The sequence below is a fragment of the Pipra filicauda genome, unplaced genomic scaffold, assembly GCF_003945595.2.
Source record: "Pipra filicauda isolate LSUMZ 115617 unplaced genomic scaffold, ASM394559v2 scaffold101_size5749837_pilon, whole genome shotgun sequence".
NCBI lineage: Eukaryota > Metazoa > Chordata > Aves > Passeriformes > Pipridae > Pipra > Pipra filicauda.
Genome location: NW_024103452.1, coordinates 3,956,697 through 3,972,742, shown reverse-complemented (window position 1 = coordinate 3,972,742; position 16,046 = coordinate 3,956,697). Strand labels below are relative to the sequence as shown.

The window sequence follows — 16,046 nt, the reverse complement described above, 5'->3', positions numbered from 1 at the left end:
AATGGTCGACTCCTGCTAGAATTCTGTGCAGAGCAACAGTTCACTGTCACTAATACTATCTTTCAGCAGAAAGATAGTCTGAAGACAACATGGATGCACCCCCGTGTTCTAAGCATTGGCACCTCATTGATTATGTCTTGGTGCGACGGAGAGATGTCCGCAATGTCCACTTACCTGCGTGATGCCCAGTGCAGAATGCCAAACAGACCATCGGCTTGTGCGCTGTAAACTCAATTTCAATCTCAAATTCAAACCTAAAAGGGGCAGCATCCCAAGGAGAAGATTCCAAGTTAACAATCTCCAATCAGCCACAGTAAGAGATAGATTCCAGGCAAACCTTCAAACTAGGCTCGAAAACCATTCCACAGTTTCTGCAGATTCCTCTCCTGAAACAATTTTGCACCATATTAAAAACAGCATCCTGCAATCCTCTGAAGAATCCTTAGGGTTCTCCCTCAAGAAGAACAAGGACTGGTTTGATGAAAACAACCAAGAAATCCAGGATTTGTTGAGGAAGAAGAGAACCGCCCACCAAGCACACCTTGCACTACCATCCTGTCACACAAGAAAAACAGCCTTTCGTCTTGCATGCAGCAAGCTCCAACAGAAACTCTGTGACATCCAGAACAAGTGGTGGATCAATCTAGCTGAAAAAACTCAATTATGCGCAGATTCGTGAGATCACAAAGAATTCTATGAGGCCCTGAAAACAGCATACGGGCCTACATACCAAGCCCAAAGCCCTCTACTCAACACTGATGGTCAAACACTTCTGACAGATAAAACCTCCATTCTGAATCGATGGTCTGAACACTTTCAGACTCTCTTCAGTACCAACCATGTAGTCCAAGACTCAGCAATTCAGTCCATCACACAACAACCGGTGAAATGCGAATTGGATACTGCCCCCACTTTAGGAGAAACCCTCAAGGCCATACAGCAGGTGAAAATCGGCAAGGCAGCTGGGGTTGATGGAATTCCACCCGAAGTCTGGAAACATGGGGGCCTTGCACTCCACACCAAATTTCACGAGTTTGTGGTGCGCTGTTGGGAACTCGGCGAACTACCATCAGACCTTCGTGACGCAGTCATCATCACTTTGTATAAGAAGAAAGGAATTAAATCTGATTGCTCAAATTACCGTGGTATTACTTTGCTCTCCATTGCTGGCAAAATCCTGGCAAGAATACTCTTGAACAGACTAATACCCGCTATTACAGAAGGTATTCTTCCTGAAAGTCAGTGCAGTTTCAGAGCCAACAGGAGTACCACAGACATGGTATTCATCCTCAGACAACTGCAAGAGAAGTGTAGGGAACAGAACAAAGGTCTCTATGTAACCTTCGTCGACCTCACCAAGGCTTTTGATACTGTGAGCAGAAAAGGTCTGTGGCAGATTTTGGAATGTTTAGGTTGTACCCCTAAATTCCTTAAAATGATCATCTCACTCCATGAGGACCAGCATGGCCAAGTCAGATATGGCAATGCACTTTCTGAGCCCTTTCTAATAAAGAATGGTGTGAAACAAGGCTGCGTTCTCGCTCCAACCCTATTCACACTCTTTTTCAGCATGATACTCCAAAGGGCCATGGCAGACCTCGATGATCAGGATGGTATCTACATTCAGTACCGTACTGATGGAAACCTCTTCAACCTAAGGCGACTGAAGGCCCACACTAAGACCTTAAACCATCTTGTCCGGGAGCTGCTTTATGCTGATGACACCGCCCTTGTTGCCCACACAGGAGCAGCTCTGCAGCGTTTAACATCCTGCTTTGCAGACGCTGCCGAGCTCTTTGGGCTGGAAGTCAGCTTAAAGAAGACGGAAGTCCTCTACCAATCTGCAGCTCAGGAAACCTTCCATCATCCCCATATCACCATTGACCAGTCAGAGCTTAAATCAGTCCAGCAGTTTACTTACCTAGGTAGCCTCATCTCCTCAGATGGTAAGATTGATGGGGAGATAGACAACAGGTTAGCAAAGGAATATAGTGCTTTTGGAAAACTCCATAAAAGAGTATGGCATAATAAACACTTGAAGAAAAGCACCAAGATCAGTGTTTACAAAGCATAGTGTTGTCGACTCTCTTATACGGTCCCGAATCATGGGTCGTCTACCGCCACCACCTGCGACTCCTGGAACGCTTCCATCAATGCTGTCTCCGTACAATCCTAAACATCCACTGGTCAGATTATGTGACCAATACATCTGTTTTAGAACAAGCAGCAGTCACTAGCATTGAGGCCATGTTGCTGAGAATTCAGCTGCGTTGGGCAGGGCACATCTCAGGGATGAAGGACCACCGCCTCCCTAAGATCTTGCTTTACAGTGAACTTGCCTCCAGCTGCCACAAGAGAGGAGCCCCGAAGAAAAGATACAAGGACTCCCTGAAACAACATCTCAACCTCGACCACATTGACATCATAACTGGTCTACTCTGGCCTCAAACCAGGAGGCCTGGAGACACACCATCTACAACGCTGCCGTTTCCTTTGAGAACACACGCAGGATCACTCTCGAGGAGAAAAGACGACGCAGAAAGAATCGTATCCTGCTGAATACACCACCTAAGGAGTCTTTCTGCTGTGCCTTTTGCAATCGGATATGTCTATCTCATATTGACCTCATAAGTCACCAGCGTGCCTGTAACAAACGTGGATAGAACCTTCCTAAATCTTTGTTCGCGAAACCTAGCCATGATCATCTGTCTGTTTCTTTGTTACTAAAATTATTTAATGAATGTGTTAAAACTACACATTTTATATGTGTATTCTATTAGACTTTTTTATACAGTTATTCCATTACACTTTTTTCATTGTACTTTCAGTTGTATTATGTATTAATAACTTCTAATTAAGGAATCAGAGAGAAAATATAAAGAAAAGAGATATGCAGTTTCTATCTTTTCGCACAGCATACTCTGTGAATTTCAAGTGTAAATTATTTTATACTAGGTATGCACTCGTTTAATGAGTGCATTTTATTAAAACATCTCCATCTGTTAATCACAATTGTTGGGGAGAAGGCACATCAGTGCTATGAACTTAATGTATTTGCCAGATCCTTCCCTTCAGAGGTCTAAAAACCTTCATCTGTCATCCAGCTTAGCCTGGTTCTGCACCTTCCTAGCAGCAGCCAAGGTCTCCTACTTCCCTCTTCAACAGATCCAAGCCATAGGTTATATGGATGTGGGCTCACACCACCCTTACAGTTCAGATCCAAATACTCCATGGACTTCACTGGAAATACTTCAGAGTTACTGTGTGAAAAACACATTTACCTTTTGTCACTTTCAGCTATGAAACTCAACTCTGCGTGAATCACCTTCTCACATATTTCTGAAAAGAATCAGGAACTTTGAGATGAAGTTCTACTATTGCAAAAGGAGATCCAAGAAAGGAAAGGGAATATATTGGTGTCATTTTCTCGGCTGAGTGAACAAAAGGTCCTTTCCTACTTTCTTCAAAAAATGAAAGTATATCAGTTCCTTAAAACCAGTAGATCACAGGTCATTTAGACAGGATACTTTAGGCAGGGGACAGGTTTGTCATATGGAAGAGTGGGAAAAGAAGAATATTGAGGTGCTTTAAAAAATATAACTGCATTACTGAATAGTGTTTGCCATCAAAATCTCGTTTTGAAAAGGATTCAGATTTTGTATTTCAGCTTTCCTTCCAAGATATGCATGAAAACTTTGTGTGAATTTCCTTTCTATATGCTCTTGATCCCCCTAGATTTTAATTTATGCTTACCATTCTATGCTGTGTCTGATAGAACTCACTGAACTCTGGAGAGCTTCTGCTTTCTTCCTATAAGCGGAGGTGAACATATAGTTTTTTTCACAGGTCCCAATAGCCCTCACATTTTTCAATAAACTGGAAGTCAGTGGATAGCAAGATTTACAAGCAAATAAAGCGCTTAGAATGACTAGAGCAAAAAGTAAGAGGAAAAATAGCTGCAAATCCCTTTCATTAAGAGATATCAGGTTAGTAGGTATGTTGGATATGACCACACCCTTATGGAGAAAAAGGCCACCAGACACATCAGAATATTCAGATGGGATCAGTGCACAGTTGAATTGAGTTTATAGAGTGAAACTGCTGGTGCTGAGATACCAGCATTGACATATATGTGCCAGTAAAACACATGCATGCTTCACACAACCTTAAATCAGACCAGTTCCAATCTGGTACCGTGCACGGCACACCATTAGTGACTGACTGATTATATGAGTCCCTGGAGTGCATCTTCTCAGTTAATCTCATATGAAAGGAATTAGTTCATTAGTTCTGAGACCATGCCACAGTGTGAACCAAAAGAGTTAAATCAGAAGTGAGAATTAGAGGAACAGTATACTATCAAAAGTTAATGTAGGGGAACCATAAAAGAGTTTAACATGGCATCTACAAGTCATTTTGTCTCACTGCTGGAGAACAGTCCTGGGAACATTTAATTTAATAAAAGATATAGCAGGTATATACTTGTAGATGGACAGAAAGAGTTTACCTTCTATCTTGTGGGGTTTTCAAAGTATGAAAAGCTTCTCATGTTCTTCTACAAAGCTTTTTTGATATGTTCATTAAAATGTATATTAAATTAAAATTGGAATGAAAGCAGTTCTGACATCAAAACTCACAGATTTAGATGAATCCATAGTGTACTGCTTTCTCCATACTCAGGAAATGCAAAGTACAATCGAAAGCATTACTGATTCTTTTTTAAAAACAGGTTATGCAGCCAAACCTTTTGTTCTTGGCTATTGATAAAAAAAAAATCAGGAGCTTGATGCACTTTTATGTTTCTTTCCAGTATAGTTAGAGGAATAGGCAGACAACAGGATCAATAAGAAATTAGTGTTTCTACCATTAACAGGATATTAGTTACCTTATGGCATTCATTAAATGTTTTTGTGAGATGGGATTCCTATAATTAGAGATTGCACCCTATAAATATAACGAACCCGTGCTACTTTAAAGTGCTAATAGGAGAATGGTCTTGGAAAAGAAATCAATGCATTATCACCTCAATTTAGAATCAGAGCCCAACACTTACAGTGAGAGGACAAAGCATATGTGCATGTGCTCGCTGATGCTTTATCTTGAAATGGTTTTAGGCAGAGAGAGCCTGCTGAAGACTCAGAAGAAGTTTTAAAAGACAATGTCAGAAAAGCGTACCAAAGAAAAAAATCCCAAAGGCTGTCGTTGTCCTCTTGCAACCCTGAATTGATGCAGAAATGGAAGATGCAGTTCTTTTTTTTTTCTAGTTTTTGGTTTGTGGGTGGTTTTGTTGCATTAGAGCTGAAAGAAACAAATGATTGCTAATGTAATGTTTTCTCCTTTTGTTCAAATTCAGTGCTGAATACAAGCGGAGAACTAAGTACGTTCAGAAAAGCCTGAATCCTGAGTGGAATCAGACGGTCATTTATAAAAATATCTCCACTGAGCAGGTGCGTGACTGGTGGTGCTGTTCAGTGTCATTTGCTGCTTTATTATTGGTATGGTCTGCAGTGCTCACTGTGGGGGGGGGAGTAGTGCTACTGACAATTCTGTGAACCCCCATAAAATCTTGCTAGATTTAGGAGAAACTCCTTGCCTCTGATAGAGCTTACTATATCAGTACTCTTTTCTTGCCCTTCTACAAATAAAAATGGTAATTGGTGGGGATTACACTCATAATCATGTCATAAGCATAGATGTGACAATTTAAAAAATGATAATGTAATAAATTAATGAGGGAATAAATTAAGACATAAGTTTCTGAAGTAGATGCAGAAATCACTGTCATTCTTTGTTCCAAAAGCCATGCAAGCTCACACAAAGCACAGGTTCCACAATTTTTTTATTAAAAAATATTTATAAAATGTAAATATACATATTTTTATGTATTAGCAATTTACATTAATGTATTGAAATATGAATCACCTGAAAAAAATTTAGAATATATTTAATTTCCTTGCTATAGAAAGATTTAACTCACATCTGGGAAAGATGACTGTGGAGTCTTATCTGTTTCTTCATGGCATCCTAACTCTACTGACCTACAGGATTAACTGAGGCAGAATAAAGCAATTGAGATGTCTTTTTCTCCATCCCCCCTTGTAAAAGGACTTTTGGCCATTTGAAAAAGATATATGAGCAAAATCATGATCAGTTCATTTGTTGAAATTACGAAGTATATTTTATAGAATACTGGATCTCTAGGAAGTCCTGAATATTTTTGCCTTTCTTGCTGTTTTGTTCTCGATACTTCCAACTTCTCTTTTCAAGGCCATTTAATCTTTCAGCACTTTTTTAAAAAAGCCCAGAATAACCAGACTCTTCAGCGAACAGATTTCTCAATGCTTTTAATATACTTCTCCATCATGACCCCAAGAAGTCCATATTATCTTCTGAACTTAAAAATTTGTTATTCTTTCTTCTTGTTTGTTGAGAGGAATGTAGATTAAGATATCCATTCTTTGCATGGAGCAAAGCCCTTCCCACAGAGGGAGATGCATGGTTGCTCATGTAATCTATCCATGTGAACTTAACAGGCAGTAGCTCAAATTTACTTCAGAGGTGTCCTGCTGTAGGTCGTGGTTATGGTTTGATGGGATTTCTCACTGCTTTATACAGGCTTTTATAAATGATAGCTCATTGCCAGTGAAAGCATCAGAAAAAAAACAACTGTGATGTTTGCTGAGTTGCAATATAAACCCTGGGTCTTCTGGGTTTGGTGAAAGGATTCGGTAAGTCTTAACAATATTTCCAAACTGAGCTTTCCATTTAAGAAAGGTTCTTCAGTTTCCTTAGTTTATTTTGAGGTTCTGCTGTGACATTTCACAGAGCTGTCATTAAGAGTACTTGGGTGTTGTACATTCAGTGGCTATTTCATGCTTCAAAACTGGATAGTGATATTAATCTAGGATTTCTTGGACTGTGTTTTTTACAACAAAAAAAATCCACTTATATCTTTGATGCCCGGTTTTGGACCATTACTTGATGACATGTGCCTTTCTTTGCATGTTGAATTCTGAACTTTTACTTCTAATAGCAAATCTCCTCCTTTTCCCTTCCTCTGAGACTGATATTCAGAGCTTATGATTGTGTGCAAACTTACTCTGAGCGCCACGTATGTTCTATATTTCGGCTTCTTGACACACAGAAGTGTATGCAGAGAATAGTGTTTCCTTCCAGACCTTTCCATGGCTTGTATCTACTGCTAAGATAGTGATGTGAGTGATTCTTCTCCTATAAAATTCCATGCCCTGACTTAGAAAATATACAATAAAGCACATTTCTAAATCACCAAATAACTCCATGCTGATGATAAGTACCCTCTACAGACTGAATAACTATCACAGTGCAATAGAGCATCATTTGTACTCATAAGACTCACAAATGGAGATTTCAAAATAGTTGGGAATATAAACAGAAGTACAAGACAATAATTGTGTTCAACTGAGAATGAGCATTCTGTTCACCAAACAAGCAAAACTGCATCATACACTAAACTACATGGAGTTAGCAGTCATATTTTAACATAAATTCATGACTCTTTATAAATAGTATTTCTTCAAAGAAGCATTTCTTTTCACTCTATGGGTTGCTTGCTGACAGCAAGTAAGCATTATTAAATATTTCCTAATATAGTCCTTTTAACGTCACTGTCTAGACTTTAGCTGGTTGTACAATTTTTCATTTTCCTTTTCTCTTTCATAATCTTGCTGAAATTGAACTGAAAATAATTATGGGAAATAGATCACTCTTTGAAATGAAACAGAGTTTTTCAAGGTCAAAATGATTAGTTTTATCACGTAGCAAATTCTACTTTGACGATTGGAGAAAAAATAAATTAAACTGTGAATATTTAGTAATTTAAGATTTTTGTTAAGTAATAAGGTAAAGATAATTACAATTTGAGAGGAAGGCCAAGTACACATGTTACAGAACTTGTATAATAATTGCTCAAGTTAAATGCCTACTCAGAGCATAAAAGAAAGCGTTAGAAGAATTTAAGGAGAAGATGATAGAAGATGTAAGTTCTGTTAATGCTCAAGCCATCTGTATAACTTGTCAGAAAGCAAATAAAAGTATTTCTAAATTATATAATTCAATACAACAAATAGTTTTTGCTGTAGTTTATGTTCTTAATTAAGGTAATATATTAGAACGAGTAATTTTTTTCAAAGTCCTTGAGTAATGTAGGAGCCTATGTCTTATTTCTGAAAGTAAGAAAATCTTTCTTATGAATCAGTAAAGTGCTGGTACTTAAATTCTACTTAATATCTTGGACAAGAGAAAGTAAGTTTCTAAGTGACCTATCAAAAATCTTTTTATCCTTCCACACACTGAAGTACAACAATATAGAGAAGAGAACAATACAATCTTAAATATGAATGTAAACAAAAATAAATATAATGGATGATCTAATGCAACACATTCATTTCTTCTCATCAAATATTCTGAGATTGCAATAGTTCATAGTAATTATAGTAATTTACTTTCAGTATAGAAAAAAAACAAGCTGCATTAAAATTATTTCTTACCTCATGCAATCCTTGCATGACATTTTCAAGGGATATGTATTAAATATTTCAAGTAGTGAGTCCTTGTATGAAATCTTCAAGGAATATGTGTTAAATATTTTAAGTGATGCATATTTAGCTACACAGGCACACATTAGCTATAACAACACCCAGATCTCCAGACATTTAAAACGAAAACCAAACACTTCTGTACCTGTGGTGTTGGTTATGTCTTCCATAACAGACAATACTTTTCACATTGGCTGGTTCTGCGTATTCCTTTATTTTCTTTAAATTATGGTTGCCCACAAAAGCCTAAAGATAACTGAAGTTCATATGCAATAATATGCTTTTAGGTAGGAGTTTAATTTTTATTTACTTGTTAATTTTTTTCCACGAGGCAAAGCTTCAAATTAATTACCATTTGGTAACACTTTTTTTATTATATTCTTAGAACTCAGATGAGGTTCACAATGTGTGTAAACAGCTTTCCTTCTTTTTGGGACACTTTCTGATTTTCCTTTTGCTACATTACCCACTTGCAGAAAACCACAGTCAGATGGATAGAGGGTTTCTGAAACCTATTTTAGTATTGCTGTCTGTTATATTCCTGATGAGAGTCTGAACTTCTGCCTTCACAACCTAAAACTGCATGATGTAAAGCAGAACCCTATTTTGCTGTGATGGTATAAAAACTGCTTTTAAAATCAGCAGCCACTGAGTGTTTTTTGCCTTCAATGGTGGTACCTAAATACATCTGCAGAAAAAAAATTCTACTCCTCTTTGAAACTCATTTCTTGCACTCTGCCTAATAAAGCTCTTTCCATGGTTTTTCATTGTCATAATATTTTATAAAAGCTTTATTAAACTAAGAGACTTAAAATAGATTTCTCAAAGAAATATAAAGAATTGAAAGTTTTTATCACAGTTTTATTATTACACTAATGCAAAGAAGCTAGCAAAGTAGGGTTGCAGTTACTCGAAAATCTTCTCTATTTTCCCCTTTCTAACAAAAATCCTTCAAACCTTAGAGTTTTGTTTTGTTTTGTTTTGTTTTGTTTTTCCCTTTCCTGGATCTATAAATTCTTCTCTCTGTCCTTGCACAGTCATGAAAAAGACAATATGTTCCCTCAAAATAGCAACAACTGAGACGATACATTTCTGAAAAGTATTTCTGTTATCCCTTTTTTAAAGGGTAAAAATACATATACTTAAGATAGCACCTAACAGAAAATTATATCGTACAGGAAGCCAAAAGCATCATGGACCACTGGCTGCTCAGCTCATTTTTTCAGGTTATTTTTCATGTTGCAGTTTCAAGACTGAACAGCAAAGAAAAAAAGTTTTATTCAGTCAAGGAAATAAGCTTTACAAATATTCAGCAATGAATGTTCAAAAAATAGTCTTTTTCTCAACTTTTTCTTTTGTTTTTGCGGGATGTTTTTTTAAAAATTCTTAAGAAGAATATTGCCTAATTATGTAAGAATAGAACAGAGAAAGATTACAGAATTGCTCTCAAATATTTTTTTTTAAATCTTAGCTTTCAAGTCATGTTGCTACCTGCTTAAAGAGTACATTGTTGATGCTAAAAGTAGTACAATTCCCTTTTGTTTCGTTTTTCCAAGATATGCTGATTTAAATTTGTCTTTCTAAGACATTGTCTTTGCATAGTTGATCATTTTTCTAAAGGTAGCACAAGATATTCTGAATACCTAATAATGATATGAAATTATCATTTAAAGACAATTTCAACTTATTAGGAACTGTTTTAATCTGTGTTGCATTAAACCGAGGTGCAGTGGAGATAAATGAATAGAACATGGTGCTAATAACAATAAGGTTGTGAGTTTGATGCCCATACAGTCCAACTTATGAGTTGGACTCGATGATCCTTGTAGGTCCATTCCAACTCAGAATATTCTGTGATTCTGTAAATAGCACACAGTGCTTTTCTTGCAAGTAAATGTAATAAGTACAGTAATTGGTATAGCTTATAACTTTGAGCAGTGACTTGATCCTTTGTTGTCCCTTTGTGCCCAGCAGCCAATTAATAGTCAAATAAGTGGTTTTTTTCTGTTGTTTCTGTTAGGATGATGACCCCAACTATCGCATAAGATTTCTTCTTCTGACCTCTTTTATTCAAGTATGAGTCCTGTTTTCCTTAGTAATGCTTGGCTTCTTCACTTATAACTTCTCTGCCTGACTTTGCAGATACCCCATACCCTCAGGATTTTGATTTCTCTCTTTCAAGCCCCAGGAATTTATTACTGCCTCTTCAGCCCTTTGCCCAAACATTCAACATCAGTAATCAATCCTCTCCTTTTACATCCCTAAAGACCCCTGGAAAAACACTCAGATTGGTCTTTCCAATAAGGTCAACTTCTTTGGTCAACAGTTTCTCTGTCTTTTACTCTCTTGTCACATAAAAAGACTTGTTTCTTACTGTAGCCTGTAGAAGAGTGCTTGACACAGCTCTCATGCCTAACAAGGTCTGCAGGTAAAGGATTTTGATAGGTGTCATTAATACCTAACAGTACAACTTGTCCTGCATGCCTGGATCACTTGCAGACTCTCATTGACTACACTGAATTCTGTGAGCATTAAAGCCTTGTCTTCACAGATGAGATTATGTAAATGGGGTGTTTTAAATAATACATTTGATATTCACTCTCAAAGGCACTTCAGGCAAATGCCTGAGTTCAGACAACTCAGATCTGATAATGAGAAAAGCTGCAGAAACACAAAAATGGGACTTTAAAAATCAGTTTGACTCTTGTAGTGGACACACATTCTGACTAAAACAGCTTGTGGAAATTCCAGAAATAGGGCCAAGCACAAGCCCATCTGTCTTGATAATAAATAATAGCCCCAAATTATTTTTCTTAGAACAAGGTTGATGAGAGGACAAAAACTGCCTAGCTGTCACTATGAAAAAGGACACAAGGAGGAAATTATGTATAGAAACCATTGCAAAGCCTTGATCTGAAGTTTATGATGGCAATGAGGTTAATTATACTTTGACTTAAATTGCAGCTGAAAAAGAAAACACTGGAAGTGACTGTCTGGGATTATGATAGATTCTCCTCAAATGACTTCCTCGGTGAAGTGAGTATCTTATCTCTTCCTCGCTGCTAGTAATAACTGTAGGCTGTTTTTTGGAGACTGTTCTCTTCCAAGGTATGGTACATACGTTAAGTAAAACCTTTTCGTACACCACAGTTTTACTGCTGACTTCGTAACAAACCGTCATGATGTCTTTTATGACACATGAAAGACGTATTCGCTTTATCTCATTTAATTGGGAGCAATGTTAATTCCCTGAAAATTAAACCTTTTTTTTGAGCCTGATTTAGTAACGATCTTCACAGTGGCTCAATGAGGAGTTCTTGTTATGACTGAAAGATGTCTGCCTCGATTTTAGCATAACATGGGAAGGCTGAGGAGGTATTAGTCCTTGAAAATGGTTAAAGGATTAAATTCTGCCATCAAGTCATATTTTAACACATGCATAAGTATCTGCAAGAGTAAGTAATCTATTCTTGCTGCTCACAGCCTCATTTTTAACATTCTGAAATAGTAGTATCATTACCAAAGTATGACTGAAGACAAAATCTTGTAATTAATAATAAATGAGATGAGTGATCATGGGAAGAAGCATGCTCTCTCTTTAAAAAGCAAATAAACAAACATATGCACATATAGAGCAAAATTACCAGCAATAACTATGATGTAAAAAAAAAAATTAAAAATGTTATTACAAATAAGGATTATAATTAGAAATAGAAGCACAGGAAAATTGATTGCTCATACAGAGTTACTCAGAGTATCTGTACTCATTCTGCATTTGAATTTTGAAAAAAAAAAGTCAGTTCAGCTCCAGTTCCCCTTTGTGCAACTACCAAACTGAGCAATCAGTGTCACTATTTGAACAATTACTAAAATAAATGTGGAGGAAGCTGCTACATGATTACTTATTTCCTGCATACTATGTCCATATTCTTGTTGAGTTCAGCATGTTTGTCCAAATGCAGGCCTTTACTGAATATTTACTTCATTGTTATTTATGACATTTGGAAAAGGAATGCTCCAACGACTGATTCTACAGGAAGATTTAAACCTTTTCCTTCAAATTTTTTCAACCTCTAGAACAATTTTATTTATTAATTATGAAAGAAGTTCTTCAGGGAAAAAAGGTACAGAAAACACTATCCAGTGTATTTCAGCACCAGGATGTCCAGAGGAATCCTGCACCATAACATCGGATATGGGCTATCCAAGTTGTGCCCTAAAGATTTGCGTGAGTAGGACCAGGACCATGGGACATGCATGCCCCAGAAGACAAGTGGCACATTGTGGCCCACATCCATGGAATGTGAAACCTCTTCTCTAACAAAGCAGAGCCCCCAGCCTATGCTGCCTCTTGGGAGCAATTGTCAACTATGCTGTCTTCTAAGTCATTCCCAAAGCTATGACAAAACACCACAAAAGGGAACATGCTAAATAGTTAATCTGTTCAGACTAATTATAGATCTAACCAGAAAGACCAAACCAGGCCATAGACAACCTATGAAGCTGAAAGAAAAAAGGGAAAAAAAAAGGTTTTGACCTAGAAACAATCAGTTGTGAAGAGATTTCCCCATGTCAGGGTCTTGTAATAAAGTGATGTAATTGTACACTTTATTTGTCTAGCAGTTTTAAAACTTCCCTACCTAACATTAGTTTTAACCCCCTCGCTTTAGAGCCAAATGCAAGGCTATTTTTGACCTTTCCTTCATTCAAGACTATGATGAGTTTTAGTTCTTTACATCCTTTTGTCCTCTCAACTGCAAGTCTATTAAGGGAGGCACAATCTTTATTGGTCTCAATGCTGGGGGGTTTTTACCTCTTTTCTTTTTTTTTAAATTTCGCAGAACTCCTGCTAACAATGCAGGTTGCCTAGAGCAAATTTCAGCTACAAAGGTTGGGTTTTTTTAGCCAGGTTGCTTGTTTCATTTCAATATTGCCATTGCAACTCCTTTCTTCTTTTTGCCCAGTGAAGTTTTGAGGCCTAAATGGTCTATTGAATTCTATATTTTTTAGTGAAGTGCAAAGATATCCCTATTTTATTTTTTGTTACTAATTCTGCATGTGTGGATTTTTTCAAGACTCAAGAGGTTCGAATCTCATATTATTGAAGACCTTATTAAAAACAAATATAGAACTATTTACTCCTTTACTAACACTGCGAAAAGATTGATTGATTCTTCTATCAGAATATGTCTATACAGAGGCAGAATGACTGGATGCCTTTTTAGTCTAACTGTCAATCTAGTACTCAGAAGCTACCCTTTAAACTGTCTGGCCATCTTGGTATGGAGCTGTCATAGTCCGAGGACTGAGCTCACAACCCTTCCTGAGGTCCTGTTGTGAAGACATATTAGTTCAGATACATCAATATACTACCAATGTGGGTTTGGGGTCACAGGTGGCTTATATGAGGTGAGGTGAAAGCATGCCCAGGAGTCCTGAACCTGTCAGCATACAGCCTTATACCCCTAGCTTTTGCGTTTGTTTGCAACTTCTGGTAACATAACTCTAGTCTCTTCTGCTGTGTGCAATCATTAATAGATCAGATACAGGCCATATATTATACTTTTATTAATTTGTAGGTGTTGATCGAGTTATCCAGTGTTTCTCAGCTTGACAACACTCCCCGGTGGTATCCTCTTAAAGAACAGAGTGAAAACATTGATCATGGGAAATCTCATTCTGGACAGAGTAGCCAGCAATCTCCAAAACCATCTGTCATCAAGAGCAGAAGTCATGGAATCTTCCCGGACCCCTCCAAGGGTAGGAATGACTTGGTGCACCTGATATGAAATATTTTCCCAGATGATGGGAAAACCTTTGATATGTGTAAGTTCTAACAGAAAAATAAAGGTACTGCTACGAAATTTGTATATATTTTTATTAAAAATGCATTTATCTCTGTGAATAATTAACTGGGGATAAGGCTTAATTTGTCTTTATCTCTGCCAGCCAGCTTACTGAGTAACTGTGTTCTTAAAACAGCAGCTTACAGACTGTTCTTTGCACACATACTATAGATTCTGTGCCCTTTTCATTTTTCTGGTAGCCTTGGCCAAATTCAATACATATTTAGCTTTCTATTTTTCATGTTCCTTAAAAATTCTATGGCGTTTTATGTCTGAAAATGCTACGTTAATATTTCATAGAACAAAAATTATACTGTAATAATGCATATGCATTTCCAGTCAATGATAATGGGCTGTAGCATATCTCAATTGTATTAGAAATCAGCAGAGCTGATATAGTAGAAATATACTAGTGCTTTAAAAAACAGAATTGATCTCAGTGTCTCCTGATCCAAGAAATTCATCGCTAATGTTTTTTTTATACTAAGTGGTCAGTAGACAGTTGGTCTCTTAAAACACATTATATGTCATATCAAAGTAAAAGCATTCCAAATAGAATCCAGGTAAGACCCTCAGAGTGATAGGACTCTGTTCCATCTCCTCTCTATTTCTCTGTGTAGTGTTCTGCTGGGGATTGGTGGTTATATAAGATCTATACCTAAATTAGAGGTAAGTATAAAATCTTTTGTAAGTTAGGCTGTGATTTTGACCAGGGCATAATTCAGAATAAAACAGCTTCCATTCTCTGAGCATTTGGTACTGGTGTAGGTTGTGCTAGTTAATCCCTACATACTAGAGAATTAGAAAGTGGAAAACACTACCCCATCATTCCACCAGCGTGAACCAACACAGGAGGCCTAATTCACAGGTGATAGAAACCCAATACTAAATAAATTATTCTCTGGGCTAGGTAACAGTGAGGAAGCAGACAATGATACTTCTTAAGAGTTTACTAATCATGATATATCCTGATACTTTAAATGGAATGGCACAGCTTAATCTGTATTCCTTGTTCAGGAATTCAGCTAGGAAGACCAGTCGAGAGAAGGAAAATCAAATTGTTTGTTTTTAATAAATGCAAGAGTTGTGCTTCTTCATTTTCCTGGTAGACATGCAGGTGCCCACCATTGAGAAATCCCACAGCAGCCCAGGGAGCTCCAAATCTTCCTCTGAAGGACATCTCCGCTCTCACGGTCCATCTCGCAGCCAAAGCAAAACCAGCGTCACTCAAACTCACCTTGAAGACGCTGGGGCAGCCATCGCCGCTGCCGAAGCAGCTGTCCAGCAGCTCCGCCTTCAACCAAGTAAAAGACGCAAATAAATTCCTCAGCATGGCAGCTTAATGTTCATCTGTTGCCTTTTTCCCTGCTGTCCTTCTCTTTTTGGCTGTTTTTGGTTTTTTTTCTGTTCTTGGCACACTGTGCTCACTGTGTTCAATGTCTTTCTTCGTGTGCCTGTGTGTGAATACATATAATTACAATATACTCTTGTATTTAGAAGTCTTTTATTTATTTATTTATTTTAATTTATATAGACTGCAGTGAAACTGGCTGTTTCTCCATCAGTCACTTCACTCATGGTCCATGATGTTCCATGGTTGTTCACGACTCACAGAGAAGTCCAT

General features: G+C 37.4%; 1 protein-coding gene across 9 annotated transcripts in view; it reads left to right on the top strand.

Annotated features, from left to right (window-relative positions):
* PCLO (piccolo presynaptic cytomatrix protein) overlaps window positions 1-16,046 on the top strand; it is a 340,916-nt gene that overhangs the window by 261,638 nt on the left and 63,232 nt on the right. For 8 of the 9 annotated variants that reach the window (XM_039388718.1, XM_027711469.2, XM_027711472.2 and 5 more), the window contains exons 17-20: window positions 5,354-5,447; window positions 11,541-11,612; window positions 14,156-14,336; window positions 15,532-15,726. In XM_039388718.1, the coding sequence (XP_039244652.1) occupies window positions 5,354-5,447; window positions 11,541-11,612; window positions 14,156-14,336; window positions 15,532-15,726 (542 nt within the window). The remainder of the gene's footprint in view (window positions 1-5,353; window positions 5,448-11,540; window positions 11,613-14,155; window positions 14,337-15,531; window positions 15,727-16,046) is intronic. The other variant, XM_039388821.1, reaches the window with a different exon arrangement.